We start from the raw sequence: 16,804 nt of genomic DNA on the forward strand, positions 1-16,804 counted from the left end.
GGGTGCGTTGTAGAGGCTAGGCTCCTTTAGCAGTTGAAGAACCCCAGGTCCTCCTAGGATTTGGAGGTGCTGGGTGGGAGAGTGCACTGGAGCGTGGGGGCCACTTGGGTGTTTTTAGCATTGCCTTTGGTTGCTGGACAGACAATGCTTTGTTTCTTGTGTCTTTTGTTGGGGGCGGGGTAGACTGGGATTTGGGGAGCAATGGAGGAAAGGTCCCAAGAAGGGATGGAGAAAAGAGCAGGAAAGGGCAGCAATGGGGTCTCATAAACCCAGAGGGCAGAAAAGGACTTACCCACACATGGGTCTTCAAGCAAGTGGACCAAGCTTCCTTTTTTAAAAAGTTATTTATTTATTCTTTTTTTTTTTCTTTTTGGTAAGGTTGAATGCACTTTTGGTGGTTTTGGTCATGGTCAGTTGGTCAAAGATTAAAAACTATGTCTGAGAGATGAACGCAAAGGAAAAAAAAAAGTTTTCCAAAGTCCATGTGAAATTGTCTCCCAAATTTTTTGGCTTTTTTTTTTTTTTGGATGGGGGGGGAATTCCGTTTGGGTTGTTTGTCTGTTTCCAGAATTAAGAGGAAAGCAGGCTGGGTGGGAGGGAGCCAGATTGGGATGGAGGGAGTTTACACAAAGCAGGCAGGGCCAATGTCGATTCCGAATTCCTGGTCTGGGGCGCCAATGTCCAAGGGTGCCACATCAATGATGGGCAGGCGGGAGGTCTTGATGGTTTTGTATTCAATGACTGTCTTGCCCCAGGTTCCGGTGTGGCTCTGAGGTGAGAGAAGACAACAGGAGAGAGCTGTTAGCCATGGTAGGGATGGAACCCGGGGGCACTTGGCCTATCCCCAAACTAAAGAATTAGGGAAGCAGGGCCCTGCTGGGGTTAGCGGGACGCACCGAGCAGCCATCCTCTAAGGTGCTGTAGGTGAAGCGGCTGTTGCCTTCGCCTCGGAGCTCGATCTCATTGGAGCCCTGGAGGAGCAGGGACTTCTTGAGGTTGCCGGTCTGCTGGTCCATGTAAGCTACGCTGTTCTTGCAGTGGTAGGTAATGTTCTGGGAGGCCTCAGTGGACATCAGGCGCAGGAAGGTCAGCTGGATGGCCACATCAGCAGGGTCGGAGCCGTCGCTGCCATATTCGAACTGTAGGGGGTGGTAGAGAGTAGGAGTCACTGAGTAATCATATGGGGTCTCTAGTCTTTGACCTCTCTGCCCTGGTTCCTCTGAGAGCATCCCCAACTGGACTTCCTCTCCAGAGATGCATCACTTGCCCGTGTGTGTGCCCCCTGCATGCAAGCCAGTACCAAGGACCCAGGAATCCTGCCTCCCAGCTCAGCTCTTTCCCTTGCACTGGTTGAGATCCAGCCCGACCCAGAGCTTCATGTGCCTTCTGGATACTGGGCTAACTAAGCCTGTGTCCTGGAAAGAGCTCTAGGGTCTAGCTCACACACCTGGAAGCCTCCATCCATGCTCTCGCCGAACCACACGTGCTTCTTCTCCTTGGGGTTCTTGCTGCGGTACCAGTTCTTCTGGGCCACGGTGGGCTGAGTGGGGAACACACAGGTCTCTCCGGTTTCCATGTTGCAGAAGACTTTGATGGCATCCAGGTTGCAGCCTTGGTTGGGGTCGATCCAGTATTCTCCTAGTGGGGCAGGACAGGTGGAGTTAAGGGAGGTAGGTGGAGTATTCATGGAGACTATAAGGGAGAGGCGGGGTGGGGGGAGGGTCAGCCAGGGCAGGCCCTCACCGCTCTTCCAGTCAGAGTGGCACATCTTGAGGTCTCGGCAGGTGCGGGCGGGGTTCTTGCGGCTGCCTTCGGGGCTGCGGATGTTCTCGATCTGCTGGCTCAGGCTCTTGAGGGTAGTGTCCACTTCAAGGTCACGGTCACGCACCACATTGGCATCATCAGCCCGGTAGTAGCGGCCACCATCCTGAGCTTTCTCTTGAGGTGGCTGGGGCATGAAGCTGAAGTCGAAACCACCGCTGGGAGGACCAGGGGGGCCAGGGGGGCCAGGAGGGCCAGGGGGACCCTGTGCAGAGACAGATGAAGCCAGTAATTACCAGTGTCCGTGTTTTCTTGAGGATGGACATCCAGGAGGCAGAGGGATACATGGCTACTTACAACAGGACCAGCATCACCAGTGCGACCACGAGGACCAGGGGGGCCGATGGGACCAGGGAGACCATTAAGTCCATCTTTGCCAGCAGCACCGGCAGAGCCAGGAGGACCCTAGAGGGGTAGAGATCGACGCTGACAGTCTGCTGGAAAACTCAAGATCATCTCAATTCTGGATGAAAAGACCACCATCCCTCCTGGCTCTGGGTCCTAGGCCTTCACAGGGCCAGTCTCAAACTCTGTCCCTGAGAGGGGTCCTTCCTCACTCATTCCCACAACTGGGACAGGAAAGTTGGTGGGAGAAAGGAGTGGGGAGGGAGGGGGAAGACCAAGGGCCAGATAACTCATCTGTTAGGACTCCTCTCCCCCTCCCACTTCCTGTCCCTGAACTCTTCTCAGATTGCCAAGACATTGCCTGTGTTCCTGGCAAAAAGTCTCAAGGTGTGCCTGGGTCAGGGACCTGGGAAAAATGGAAAGTGTGACTTACCCGAGGACCAGCAGGACCAGAAGCTCCGGAGGGACCTTGTTCACCAGGGGAGCCCTGAAGGACAGATGGAAAGGCATTTCAGATCGACCTAGGGTGGGGGTTTGGTGCAGCCCGGGTGCTGGCTGTGGAGATGATGGGCAGTGTGTACAACTCAGGTTCTCTCATTCTGGAAATCTACCCCCAGGCTGGCTGCATTCTGAAACTATACCTGAAGTTTTTCTTGGCTTCCCCCAGCCCCCTCCCACCTCTTAGAAGCTATTTGTAACTTATACATTTTCAGAGAGTCCCTGTTAGGGGGAAATCAGAATGCCTATCCGAGGGCAAACGTTTTCCATCCCGACCTCCATATACTGTACAGGATGGAGGAGGTGATAGAGAAGAGGCTCAGAGGGGGGTTGGGGGAGGAGCATACTCACAGGAGGCCCAGGGGGACCCTGGAGACCAGAGAAGCCACGGTGACCCTTTATGCCTCTTTCGCCAGTTTCGCCAGTCTCACCCTTGTCACCACGGGGACCTTGGGGTCCCTAAAAAAGAAGAACCGACAGGCTGTCAGACAGAAGTTTTGCTGGTGCTAAGGGGGATGATGCAGTGCATGTTTGGACAAGGGCTGAGGGCATGGGGTTGGGTGTGGGCACTTACAGCAGGACCACGGGCACCAACAGGACCGATGGGTCCAGCAGGACCGGCAGGACCCTGGAGAGAGAAGATGGTGTTAGATCCTGAGCGGGAGAAGCTGAGGCTGGGGGTGGCAGGATGGATCCACCCCCTAGACAGGTATCTCTTGGCCCACATCCCTCTCTCTGTGGCCATCTCTCCTGATTCCCATCCCCAGATAACCTTCAGAGCCAGGCCTCAGGGAAGCTGGGACAAACCCCAGTCCTTGGAGAAGATAGGAGGCCAGGTGGGAGAGGGGCCTCCAGGCTGTTTTTTCTAAGGAGGTCAAGGGCCACAGACATCTCCCTAGACCTCTTCATCTCTCTTGGTGGGAATTAGCTGTCCATCCTCTAAGCCAGCTGGGAGAATCCCTGCCTGGAGCAGAGCCCAGCTACTTACAGTCTCACCACGATCGCCACTCTTGCCAGCAGGGCCAACAGGACCAGGGGCACCGGGAGCACCAGGAGCGCCAGGGGGTCCAGCGGGGCCAGTCTCACCACGGTCACCCTAGGAGAAGTGGGCAGGGCACTGTGGGTTAGCCTGAACTGAAGGCACAAGGCTGGGGCAGGCAGGGCTGAGGCCCTGTAGTATGATCCTCTTACCTTGGCGCCAGGAGAGCCATCTCTTCCAGGGGAGCCTTCAGCACCAGGAGATCCCTACGGAGGGAGGAAGAGTGAGGGCCCGCCCAAAGAGAAGCTCAGAGACGCCGGCCCACTTGACCACTCAGGAGCTACGTGTGCTCACCTCACGTCCAGATTCACCAGGAGGTCCAGCTAACCCAGGGGGCCCCATGGGACCAGGGGGACCCCGTTCACCACTTGCTCCAGAAGGACCCTGTTTGCCGGGCTCGCCCTACGGCAAGAGAGAAGCGATTGAGACCAGACCAGACACAGGGCATAGGGGCTCCCTGGACCTCCTGCAGGTCCTAAGAGGATTCCCAAAGTAAGGAACTACTTACAGAGGGGCCAGGAAGACCTGGGAAGCCTCTTTCTCCTCTCTGACCAGGCAGACCAACCACACCACGTTGTCCAGCGATACCCTGAGGTCCAGGAGTACCAGGAGAGCCCTGCAGGAGGCAGAAAGGGGTGAGGCCTCTCACAAGAGCACGGGGACCACACCCCAGCCCTGCATGTGAGATCAGAGCCGGCACTTACAGCAGGCCCATCGGCACCAGGAGATCCTTTCTCGCCAGCAGGGCCAGGAGGACCGGGGGGACCAACTTCACCAGGACGTCCAGCAGGACCAGTCTCACCACGGGGACCTTTGCCGCCTTCTTTGCCAACAGGGCCAGGAGGGCCAGGAGGACCAGCATTTCCCTGGATGGGGACAGGAGGGACTATCAGAGCCCCAGAGGCTTCTGGAACACCAGGGAGTCATGGTGGCATCATGTGTCCCGCGCCCTCAACCCAGAGCCAAGGACTCAATCAGATACTCACAGAGGGGCCGGGGGGACCAACTCGGCCAGCAGCACCAGGAAAACCAGTAGCACCCTGGCAGGAGAGAACACAGGAGCCATCAGAGGAGAGGAGCCAGGTCACCTGGCCCAGCCATCACTGACCACTGGCCTGGGGTAGGCTTGGCTGAGGAGGGTGATGATACTCACAGGGGGACCAGCACTGCCACGAGCACCTTTGGGTCCAGGAGCACCAACGTTACCCTGCAGGAGAGCACAGAGGTGTGAGGTCCAGTCCAGTTGTGGGACCAAGACTGCTGCCAGCTTAGGGTGCAGAGTGAGGTACTCACAATGGGACCAGGGGGTCCGGCAGGGCCGGCAGGGCCAGGAGGACCAGCATCGCCTTTAGCACCAGAATCACCAGGTTCACCTTTAGCACCGGGTTGGCCATCAGCACCCTGGGCAGGAAGGAAAAAGTGGAAAATGAGGAGGCTTCCAGGCAGCCAGAGAGCCAGGGACCCACTGGGCTGGGGTAAGGACAGCAGCTAGACATGAAGACGTTTGGGAGGGCAACAACCCCTCCCCATCCTTGTCCTCCACTTAGGAGGATACCTCCATCTTCCCTCGGTCACCCAAGGTCCCTCCCCCATATCCTATCTGGTGATCTTGGTACTTACAGGGGGGCCAGCGAAGCCAGCAGGGCCAGGGGGACCTGGCTCACCACGGTCACCCTAGAAGAAAAGGAGGCACATTAGAGAGAAATCCTGACCTCTGAGGCGAGGGGAAGGTGGGGAACAGAGCAGAGAAGGAGGACAGAAAGAAGGCAGGAGGAGAAGGGCTGAGCGTGGGTCTTAACAAGTTCTTTTATACTTACGGGGGCACCGCGGGCTCCAGTGGGACCAGCAGGGCCGCTGGGACCAGATTCACCCTGAAAGGGAGGGACAAGAGTTCAAGGTCAGAGGCCACCATGAACATCCTGGCAGATGACCCCAGCAGTGTTTTCACCTCCGGTCCCCCTACTGCTTGGTTCCAATGTGGTATGAAAGGGCTTGCTGGTAAAAACTGTGCCTTACTAAACAGCTATGTGTTAGTGAGGAGGAAACTGCTAGTCATTTACCTTGTCACCAGGAGCACCAGCAGGGCCGGGAGGACCAATGGGACCAGTCAGACCTCGGACGCCATCTTTGCCAGGAGAACCATCAGCGCCTTTGGGACCAGCATCACCCTAGAGACAGGAAAGAGCCTGAGACTTCCAGTGTGGAGCCAGGAGATGATGACCTGCAGGGTTCTGGAACCCCAAAGGGGCCATCCCCAACTCTGTCTTGCTCTAACTATGCCAAAGATGCAAGGTGCTTTCAGGGGAAGATGTCCCTGGCTTATGGAGGGGGATGAATCAGGGAAACTTCTATCAAGGAAGTGCTCTACTTCTTATCACCATGATAACTCATAAGAAAAAAGGGTCTGGACCACAGGCAGAGGATTCACCAAGCAAAGGGGCCTGAGGGGAAGAAGAGAGAAGGAGTGAAAAGGGGAAGGCCCTGTGGGAAAGAGACACCGGAGAATATAAAGCAGAGATGTAGATGGGTGCCACAAAGGGCTGGAGACAGGAAGAAGTTTGACTTACTCTGTCACCCTTAGGGCCTGGAAGACCAGCTGCACCACGTTCACCAGGCATTCCTTGAAGACCAGGGGCACCCTGGCTACCAGGGGCTCCAGGGGCACCAGTATCACCCTAGATGGCAACCAAAAGATTGAAGTGAGGCCTGGGGTCCCAGAAGTGGCCTAAAGCCCTGAGTTCCCCCCCCCACACCCCATGTGGTGTCTCTCAGACTTGGTTCAAGGACAAAGACATGTGCTGCCAGCGGACTTCAGCCTGCTGGGGGGTCTCCCTCACCCTCCACATCTCCATGGCTTTGGTCACAGCCAGCCCCCTCCCCTCACACTGTCCTCACCTTGGCACCATCATTGCCAGGAGCACCGTTGGATCCACGGGGACCAGCAGGACCAGGGGGACCTTGCACACCGCGTTCACCAGGGAAACCTCTCTCGCCCTACAAGGAAAAGATAGGCACATCGTGGTTGCTCCAGAGACAGATCCAAGTCTGGGGATGTCAAGACAGGATGCAGTGAGGGAATTTCTACTTACTCTTGCTCCAGAGGGGCCAGGGGCACCAAGGTCTCCAGGAACACCCTGTGGGGAGGGAGAGGCAAAGGAACCAAGTGAGCAAAACAAACCTCAGGGACTGTGATTACACACAGTCCCTTCATCAGGTGTCACAGGCCTCCTTCCTCCCCTCATGTAGAAGGCTTGAAAGAAAACTAGCCTTCCAGCCTAGAAGCCATGTAGCTCTTTTCAGAGCAGAACATGCAGTTCCCTGCTTTCTTTTCTGTGTACCTCTCTTCCTTATAGGAAGGAAGTCTTTTCTGATGTCTAACCTCCATCCCTCTGGAAGCTGGTTGTCTCATTCTAGAAGCATTGGCCTGTCCCTCTGTATTTTCTGCACTCCTCCAGCCAATTGTGGCTGCTTACCTGTTCACCAGGTTTGCCTACTTCGCCAGGAGGACCAGCGGGGCCAGGGAGACCCTGTAGGTGGAAAATGGGGGAAGGAAGAGGAAGAGGAAGGGGTTTAGGATCTGGATGAGAACACAGGTGTTCCCCCCACTCCCCTGTAAACACCAGAAGGCCTCACCTGGAATCCGGGGGAGCCAGCAGGGCCTTGTTCACCTCTCTCACCAGCGGGACCCTGTCATGGAGAAGATGCTGTGGTCATGGGTAGTCTGAGAAGAAGAGGGGCGGGGTGGGGGCATCACTCCTGGGCTCGCTCCCCAAGCTTCTGGGTCAGAGACACTTACAGAAGGGCCTGGGGGTCCCTGAGCTCCAGCTTCTCCATCTTTGCCAGCAGGACCCTGTGAAGCAAAAGAAGGGTAAATAACTCAGAGGGGCAGGGGAAGAGCACAGTGCGTGAGGCTCGGGGCTTCTGATGGCATGATAATGTTGGTGGACTTTGGCATCCCTCTCCTGGGGGAAGGCCTGGGTCACAGGAAGACAGGACAGGGGAAGACAGGAAACAAGGGACCAGGAAATGAGCAATACTTACAACAGCACCAGGGGGTCCTGGGACACCTCGCTCTCCAGCTTTTCCGGGTTCTCCCTGTAAAGAAAGGGTGTCTGAATTTGAGGGCCGAAGTAGAAGTGGAGGACCTCTGTCACTCCGTATTGCCTTGTGTTGGGACCATTTTCTTTAAACACTGGGGATTGAACCCAGAGCCTTGAGATGGCTAAGCAAACTCTGTCCTTTGAGTCATGTCCCCAGTATTTTTGCTTTTAGGTTTTTTGTTAGTTTGATTTTTTTTTTTGAGATGGGGTCTTGCACTAACTTCGCCTAGGCTGGTCTTAGACTATGACCCTCCTATCTCTACCTTCCTGAGTATTCACCTTCCCAGCTTGAGTGGGGCTTTCTTTTCAGAAAGCATGTAGGCCTTCTACAAGCTTTGGCCCATGGGGAATGCCTTGATAGCTTTTAATGCTTGGTATTCAGTCATTCCCTGTCGCCCCCACAAAAAACCCTCACCAGATGCCTTCTTAGTACTTTTCTTCTTCTCTCCTTTTCCAGTTACATGTCTCCAGTGGCCTGAACTGCAAATGACTGTCATGACATCTGAACCTCAAAGAACCTAAAATTTGGGTGCTACAATATAAAAGGTCCCATCCTACCTGTATGTGGGTGGGGGACACTAATAATGTTTATTTCGTGGAGCAATCATCACAGAGCTAGGAGAAATCTTTCATTTTTTTTAACTAATGGAGAGACTAAGACCCAGCAAGGGACAGCAAAGGGCTTGAGGTCACACAGTGAGTCTGCAGAGCTGAGCCCCGAGCCTGACTCTTGCTTCCAGGATGCTCCCACACAGAATACTCACAGCAGCACCTTTAGGTCCAGGGAATCCCATCACACCAGCCTGACCACGGGCACCAGGGGGACCTGGAGGTCCAGGGCGACCATCTTGACCAGCAGGACCCTGAGGATGGAAGGTACAGGAGTGTGGTGAGGACTGAGGCGGGCAGATAGGAGAGGGGGAGGAGAAGGGGAAGAGGCATACTTACAGGGGGACCAGTTTTTCCATCAGGACCAGGGCTTCCTGGGCTTCCAGTCAGACCCTAGGGGGAGGCAGAGATGTGAGCTGGGGCCGGGAAGAAGGAGCATGGTGGGCAGACATGTGGACCACTCTGCTATTCTTTATCCTGGACCCTGACAAGTGTTTGTCCTGGCTGAGCTGGGCTGGAGGACTGGGCACTCACCTTGGCACCGGGCAGGCCAGCTTCTCCAGGACGACCAGCTTCACCAGGAGAACCTTTGGGACCAGCAGGGCCAGGAGAACCACGTTCGCCAGTGGGACCCTGGTTGGGGGGGGGCAAAATAACTATGTCAAGCCTGGGCATCTTTACCATAAACCAAAGTCCTCTTCCTTCTGGGAGGGGTGAGTGATCTGGGCAACTGAGGGGGGCTTTGAGGGCTATCAAAAGACCAGATGTAATGAGAAAAAGGGGAGACACGGGTGAGCATCACAGTAGGGATCCCCGAGGGTGAAGAGGGTTTACCTTGGGACCAGCAACGCCATCTGCGCCAGGGAATCCACGGCTACCAGGCCCTCCCTGCAGGAGGAGAGGAGACCATTGAGCTTGGAGACACCCACCTCCAGGACACAAGGCAGGTGCTGAGTGTAGAGAAGGAGGAGAGGCGGTAGCGGGTACTCACACGCTCGCCAGGGGGTCCAGGCAGGCCAGCAGGTCCAGGTTCACCTCGGGCTCCTCGCTTTCCTTCTTCACCAGCAGGGCCAGGGGGTCCTTGAACACCAGCAGGGCCCTGGAGTGGGCAGAGAAGGGGATGGTCTTGGTGACTGGCCAAAGCGGAGCCTGACCCAGAGCCTGCTCGATGCTGGAGCTCCCCTGGCAGATGAAGGGTTCCTGGATCCCCCATCAGGGGCTCTCAGGGCCTAGGGACTGAGCTGAGCTGAAGGTGCTGGGGGCAGGGATGATGGAAAACTTACAGTCTCTCCTTTGGCACCAGTGTCTCCTTTGTTTCCGGGAGCACCAGGTTCACCCTGTAAGTGGAAGCCAGGTAGGAGGAGAGGGTGAGTTGGGAGTTGGGGTGCTCAATTGCATTGAAAATTCATGCACTGCATATTCACAAGGTGGGGGTAGTGAGGTGAGGGCTTCTACTTACGCTGTTACCCTTGGGACCAGGAGCGCCGCTGGGACCCTGGGGTCCAGAGGGACCACGGGCACCGGGGAAGCCAGGAGCACCAGCAATACCAGGAGCTCCCTGTAGACAGACAGATGAGCCTGAAGTTGAGGGCATAGGGCTGGGGGAGGCAGGAATCTAGGAAGGACTGAGAGCTGGCAGGACACTTACGTTGGCACCTTTAGCACCAGGCTGTCCATCAGCACCAGGGTTTCCCTGCGGACCAGAGACAGGAGGGTAAGTGACAGGCAGGGACTCTGAGGTTGCACACTATCAGGGGACACTAAGACTAGGGAGACTTACAGCAGGACCAGCAGCACCAGCAGGGCCAGGGGGGCCGGGCTCACCACGCACACCCTGGGGACCTTCAGAACCTCGAGCTCCTTGGGGACCAGCTTCACCCTGGATTGGAGAAGAGAGCATGTCAGAAACCAAATTTCTGGGGTGTGAGGAGAGGGAAGAGACAGGGACAGGGGTTCAAGAATGAGGGCTCCTCTGGGGAAGGGGACCCCAGGTCAAAAGTATTGGGAAATAAGCTTCCCTCATGCCATTCTGGCTCTCTCTGGTTTGGGGACCTGTAAAAATCATGCTAAGAAAGAAATGGGGGTTGAGGGGGTCTTACCTTAGCACCAACAGCACCAGGAAAGCCAGGAGGACCAGCGGGGCCAGTGGGACCCTGTGAATGATATGGAATGTTAACCCGTTGGAAGGTGGCAGTGCAGGGCACATCTTGAGACAGCAGAGATCCTCGGTTTTGGACCAATATGGCCGATTGCCAGGGTCACCACAAGGGCTGACACCCAGGCCCTGAGGCGACACCATACTCACCGGGGGTCCAGCTGCACCAGTAGCACCATCATTTCCACGTGCACCCTGCACAAAAAAGAGGGGAATCCCAGTAATGTGCAATAAGCCCTGAAGTTCCTGCAGCTCCTGGGGAGCTCTGCCCAGAGCTGAACAAACCCAGAGCTGGGAGTTGGGGTGCTCAGTTGCATACTTACAGCAGGTCCAGGGGCTCCAGGGCGACCTCTCTCACCAGGCAGACCACGGGGACCCTAACAACCAAACCCAAAGCAACCAGGTGAGCCAGGAGACAATTCCTTGCCCTTAAGTCTCTACCCATCCCTGTACCCCACATTCTCTCTCTGTAGAAGTGGGTGCACTCACCATCTGGCCAGGAGCTCCATTTTCACCAGGGCTGCCAGGTTCACCCTACAGGAGAGAGGACAGAGTGAGGAGTTCATGCATAACGGAACTTTGGGAGTGAGATGGGGTCACTAAGACTTTCTGACAGCCTCTTACCTTGGGACCAGCAGGACCAGCATCTCCCTTAGCACCATCCAGACCACTGAAACCCTAAAACAGGAAAGGAAGACAAAGTGAAACCCTGCAGAGGGGTTGGGTCACCTCAACACCTACCCAGATCTAACTTCAAGAGGTCATGCCTGTCATCCTGGTGTCTCTGAACTAGACTAGACCTAACTAACCAAAGACCTCACCCACTCCCTTTATCCAGACTTCTTTCCCATGGAAGGAAGTCCTTTCAAATGCTTCCCTTGGTACTTCTGTAGCTGCCACCCACTATGAGAGCCGGTCAGGATCTTTCCAGGAATGGGGCTAGAAGGGTGGGAGACTAGGACTTGGAGAGTTTAGATGATTCAAAGGGGACTCACTCTGTGTCCTTTCATTCCAGGAAGGCCAGCTGTTCCGGGCAATCCTCGAGCACCCTGGAGAGAAAAGCAAAGGGCAAAGAAAGGCCTTTAGAATGAAATACAGTTCCTGAAGGAAGTCCAGATGTAGTGAATGAAGCTTGGGGATCTTCCCACTCATGCTCACCTGAGGCCCAGAAGGTCCACGTTCACCAGGACGGCCAGGTTTGCCTGCTTCCCCCTGGAGGGAGAGGAAAAAGGCCATCACACCCATGTCCCAGGAGCTGGGAAACTGTGGATAATCCCAGGCTTCTTGGGATTGCTCAAGGTCAAGTTCAGAATCTTACATTGAATCTAGAGCTCATGTTAGATCTACCATGAAACCCTAATTAGGAGTAATTTGAGTCCCTTCAAAGGAACTTCTGTTTCTGTCACCAGAATTTTAGTTTGTTTCATCCACACCCACAGTGGTTAACCTAAGAAGTCATTTATTCCAAAAGATGGGAGTTGGAGACTACCTTATGGTGGCCAGGGTGGACAAATAGGAAAAGATCTCATGAGGGTAAAGATAATTGGTTAAGGACAGTTTCATGCACCAGAGAGAACTTGCTCTCCTTCCTCTGAGTATTAGCCCCAATGGTGGTGGGGCAGTGGTAGCAGTGATTATAGCACCCAACCCCTGAAGACATTGGAGTCACCAAGTATCTTTACTCTGAGCTACTTACATCATCTCCGTTCTTGCCAGGAGGTCCTGGGGGGCCGCGGGGACCCATGGGACCCTAGAGGAGATAAGAGAAGCAATGGTTAGAATGCCTAGTATGAGAAAAGCAAAGAAAGGGAAGGGTGGTATTAGAAAGAGGAGGTAAGAGGTCCTCAGGTGTTGGGAGGGGTCTGTTCATGGGAGAAGGTATGTTTATAGAAGAGACTGTATCTATATCTAATACTCACTGAAGCTCCAGGTTCGCCAGGCTCACCAGGGGGTCCTTGAAAACCTTGGGGACCCTGTAGAATAAATAAGAAGAGAAGGGTGAGGCCAGAAAAGCAGGTGCCAAGCAGTCCCCATCTCACCAAAAGTTCTCTGTATGCCTTCTCTGACCTCATCCCAACGTTCCCTCCAACATCCCAAAGCCCAAGACTTCCTGTATACTCACAGGTGCACCAGGAGGGCCGGGGAGACCACGAGGACCAGAGGGACCCTACAGAAGGAAGAGAAGGGACATTAGCATGGTGACAACTATGTGGGAATGCAAGACTTAGGAGTGGTTTTACTATGCCCCATGAATCCTGTTAGGACCAAAGTTGTCCTGTGTCCTCTCTAGATTCTAGGTGGCCTTTGCCCCCAAGCCTTCAGTATTCCCCACTGCCCCACCCACATCATCCATGTCTTCTGCATCCCCTTCCTCTTCTGTCCTGTCGTCTGTGCTCCCCCTGGTGGCTCACCATGGGGCCGGGCACGGAAACTCCAGCTGATTTCTCATCATAACCATAAGACATCTGAGGAGCGAAGTTCTAGAAAAAGAAGAGTGACAGCATGAGAAATCGGGGTCAGGATCGTAAACTGAAAGGCCGATGACATCATCAATATTAGAGTAAACTGACACCCTGTGCTTCCCAATGTGACAGATTAATAGAGACAACATTGCCTGTGAGACATTTCTGCTAACACCATGTTGGGCCATTCTAAACAGACACCCCAACTGAGGGTCAGGTACAAATTAATTGACCTCTGCAAAACAGTCAGACTCTTCAATGTTGTGAAAGATGAAATGAGTCTCAAGAATAGTCTACCTTCATGGGAACTAAAGAGAGGACAATCAAATACAATTCACGATCCCAGGTGGGAGCCTGGATTGGGAGGGAAAATGCTCTAAAGGATGTTTGGGGACATGTGGTAATATCTGAACATGGATTTATATTATAGTTTTGAGTCAATGTTAAACTTAATAGCAAGGTTACCATTACAGAAAAGAATGCTCTTATTCTTTAAGAAATACACATTAAAGGGGTGACATTGTCCAAAAAGAAATGTACTCTGACTTACATAACTGTAACTCCTCTGTACACCCCCTTTATAATAATACATTTTTAGGGAAATAGGCATTTTTAAATGGTCCCTAACTTTCCAACAGCTCAAGAAAAGAGCAATGATCACGTGCATAAGACAGAGACTCGGAAAGCAAATGAGGCAAACTATTAAGGGTCAATCAAAGTGCTTTATCTTAGTCTTGCAACTCTTCTCTAACTTGAAGATTATTTTTAAATGTAAAGTTACCTCATCTACCAAAAACTCAAAAGCAAAATGCATAGGGGTGTACACAACCCCACCCTGCACCATGGGTCTTTATTTTCCACTTACTCCTCCAAGGCCAGGGGGTCCGGGAGGTCCAGGAGGGCCGGGGATTCCGGGAAGTCCAGGCTTTCCGGGGATGCCATCTCGTCCAGGAGGGCCGGCAGGTCCCTGCACCAGGAAAAAGGTGGGGCCTCGATCATCACAGGCTGGAGCCACCCCCTGCCCAGCTTCCCTAGAGCCCAGACAGAGCAAAGCTTACCCGTGGGCCTCGGGGACCAGTGTCTCCCTTGGGTCCCTATGGAGTTGAGGGAAAAGAAACAAAAAACCGGTTAGAGAGAGAGAAAAAAAAAAGGGTGTTGCGGGGTCCTGGGCACGAGGTCAAATGTCAAAGGCAGAGGATTATTATTACCTCGACTCCTAGGCTTTCTTGGTCTGGCATGACTGTGGGGGGGGGGGGGAGAAGAGGAGACAAGGCAGTTAGAGGCAGGTTTTACTAGAGATGCTCCCCGAGGGAGGTGTGTGTGTGTGTGTGTGTGTGTGTGTGTGTGTGTGTGTGTGTGTGTGTGTGTGACCCCGATCTCCCTCAGGCCCAGGCCCCAATCATACCCGAGTGTTCCACACAGACAGGACAGCACTCGCCCTCAATCATCTGGGGTTCCAGACAGTCAAAGGCGTTGTCGCACATCACATCGTCACACACCGTGGTGCCGTTGTTGCAGATACAGACCAGGCAGGGCTCGGGTTTCCACGTTTGGTTATTAGGATGCCTGATGCCATCGTATATGCAGCTGATTTTGGGGACTGGGTCAAGTGGGAGAACACTCGAGTTATGGTCGGCATCCACGACCCCCACCTCGGAGCACCGGGGACCCCAATCCTACTGGCCCTTTCCCTTTGCCCTCCAGACACACACAAGATTTTCCATTTCCCGCCTCCTTCCCCACCCTCCCTCCCCTTCCCACCCCCCATCCGTAAATGCTCGTCTGCTCGACATCAACACGGTTGACAACACCGGGGCGCCTGGCCAGGCCAGCTATAACTCTTCCCAGTTCTCAGGAATTTAAACAAAGCTCTAGGCTGGGGTTCTTTCCAAATTCAACCTCAGGCCGTGGGCGCTGAGGCCAAGTGAAATAAAAAGCCAGGGGATGGGGGTGGGGGCCTGCGGGAGGGTCGGGCTCCGCGGCCGGGCGCTTGGGGAGTGGTTCGCGTAGGCGGGAGGCATGTGGGAGGAGACAAGAAAGTTCCAGCCTGCGTTCCGCCCCATTCCCAGGGCAGGTGGGATGGCCTGGGCGGGGCTAGAAGGGGGCGGGGGAGGAGGGCTGGTTTGCGTGGGGTCTTTCAGAAGCTTGACCGGTCGCCCTTAAGCGGGATACATCTTAACCACCACAGCCAATTACAGCTTAACAGTTCGCTCTCGGGATGAGTGCCCGTGTCCCAAGCATAGCCAGTATTTGTAGGTCACCTCTTTAACCAAAGATCAAAAAGTCCACACAGTCATGTTAGATAACCACGCCCACTGCGCGAGCGTCTGTGCGCATGACCACTAGGAGGCGCGCAACGCCAGGCAATGAATAAATGGGAGAGGGGAGGGGAGGGGTACCAGGCAGGGCCAATTTTCCCGGGCCGGAGACTTTTCAAGACAGGGGCTACCCTCATCCCTGGCTTTTATTTTTCCAGATCTAAAGATGGGGTCCACGCCTGGCAACGATCTTGGTTTTACCCCGCTCCAGCTGCGCGCCGTAAAGCGCTGCACCCAGGACGCGCACTGTTCCATGTTGATCAGCAGGGAGCGCAAGGACCCCGCCCTGGTCAACTCTGCGCCAAACTTTCTCATCGTCCTAACCCGCCCACTCCGTGCGTCCCCTCCCCCGCGAGCCCCGCACCCCGCAGTCCCAGGAACACTGTCTAGCCTGCAGAGAGGGCAAACAATCTTTCCTTATGAATCATCCCACAGCCTTTCTGATCGCTTTTACATCGCAGGCTCCAAATCCCTAGCTCGGCGCCCCTGATTCCCATCTTCGACGAGCTCTGCCCCTCACTTATGCCCAGATCTCTTCCACTTGCCCAGCTATTCTCGCCGGCGCATGCCTGGAATTTCATCCTGTGCCATCTCTCCCCGCACTCCATCCTCTCTGCCCAGTCTTGGGAAGTCTTCATCCCCATCCCCACCCCAGGCTGGATTCTCTTCTCCCAGTGAGCCCAGGAAGTACCCTCACGACCTCGCTTCCATCCCTGCGTCTCCTGAGCATCGAGTTTCCGTTTAAGCCACGGTGACCCGAAGCCAAGGCTCAGGATGCGAAACCAAGTAGCCCCGGTCTTGCAAAAGTTTGGAACTTACTGTCTTCGTGTTGGCGCACGACTTGGTCTGCCTCTTGGCCGTGCGTCTGGAGGGCGGTGGCCGCTAAGAGGAGCAGGAGCCGGAGGTCCACAAAGCTGAACATGTCTAGACCCTAGACATGTAGACTCTTTGCGGCTGGGGTGGGGGGTTAGCGTCGGCTCATGCGTGGCCTCACTCCGTGTGCCTCCTGCTCCGTCCCCCGAGGAGAAACTCCGGTCTGCTCCAACCGCTGGCCTGGGCCCCTTTTATACCATCTTGATGGAGAACTAGAAGGAACCCTGCCCCTCAGAGAGGGGGAGCCGGCTGCCCGCCCCCCAGCCAATCAGAAGAGTCTGGCCCGGCCCCCAATTTGGAACTGCGAGGGGGGGGGAGGAAGAGGAGGAGGGAAGGGAAGCGAAGGGAGTCTCCCCCCTTTGCAGCTCTGTCTCCCAGCCGCCCCCCCCCCAGACCAGCCTGGGCCAGAGGTGCTGCTGCTGAGTGCGGCTGTGTTCTCAGGATCCTGAGTGCGGGCTGAGGAGTGGGGAGGGGGTGCCCCTTGTGATCTCTTCCTGGGACCCCCAAATGTGAAGGAGGTGAAGTTGGGGAAACCCGAGTGAGTGGAATGGGAGAGGGTCTTTTTCATTCATCCCTGGAAAGAA

At 55.0% G+C, this 16,804-nt stretch overlaps 1 protein-coding gene across 1 annotated transcript; it reads right to left on the reverse strand.

Moving 5' to 3' along the window:
• Col1a1 (collagen type I alpha 1 chain) lies at positions 1-16,415 on the reverse strand. The gene is made up of 51 exons (XM_070028332.1): positions 16,167-16,415; positions 14,435-14,629; positions 14,238-14,269; positions 14,088-14,123; positions 13,895-13,996; positions 12,979-13,047; positions 12,690-12,734; positions 12,487-12,540; positions 12,264-12,317; positions 11,726-11,779; positions 11,563-11,616; positions 11,192-11,245; positions 11,057-11,101; positions 10,891-10,944; positions 10,718-10,762; positions 10,512-10,565; positions 10,193-10,291; positions 10,061-10,105; positions 9,872-9,970; positions 9,696-9,749; positions 9,404-9,511; positions 9,247-9,300; positions 8,947-9,045; positions 8,752-8,805; positions 8,568-8,666; positions 7,745-7,798; positions 7,500-7,553; positions 7,337-7,390; positions 7,177-7,230; positions 6,793-6,837; positions 6,599-6,697; positions 6,271-6,378; positions 5,764-5,871; positions 5,521-5,574; positions 5,324-5,377; positions 4,997-5,104; positions 4,857-4,910; positions 4,690-4,743; positions 4,408-4,569; positions 4,212-4,319; positions 3,998-4,105; positions 3,856-3,909; positions 3,653-3,760; positions 3,239-3,292; positions 3,016-3,123; positions 2,600-2,653; positions 2,119-2,226; positions 1,744-2,026; positions 1,448-1,638; positions 897-1,139; positions 1-769 (listed from the first exon to the last, which is right to left on the reverse strand). Exons 1-51 carry the CDS (start codon positions 16,267-16,269, stop codon positions 623-625), a joined length of 4,389 nt encoding a protein of 1,462 aa, XP_069884433.1. The 5' UTR covers positions 16,270-16,415; the 3' UTR covers positions 1-622.
• Positions 16,416-16,804: the final 389 nt, after the last annotated feature.

Source organism: Dipodomys merriami, unplaced genomic scaffold, assembly GCF_024711535.1.
Source record: "Dipodomys merriami isolate MVZ:Mamm:240054 unplaced genomic scaffold, mDipMer1.0.p SCAF_19, whole genome shotgun sequence".
In the NCBI taxonomy this organism is placed as follows: Eukaryota; Metazoa; Chordata; class Mammalia; order Rodentia; family Heteromyidae; genus Dipodomys; species Dipodomys merriami.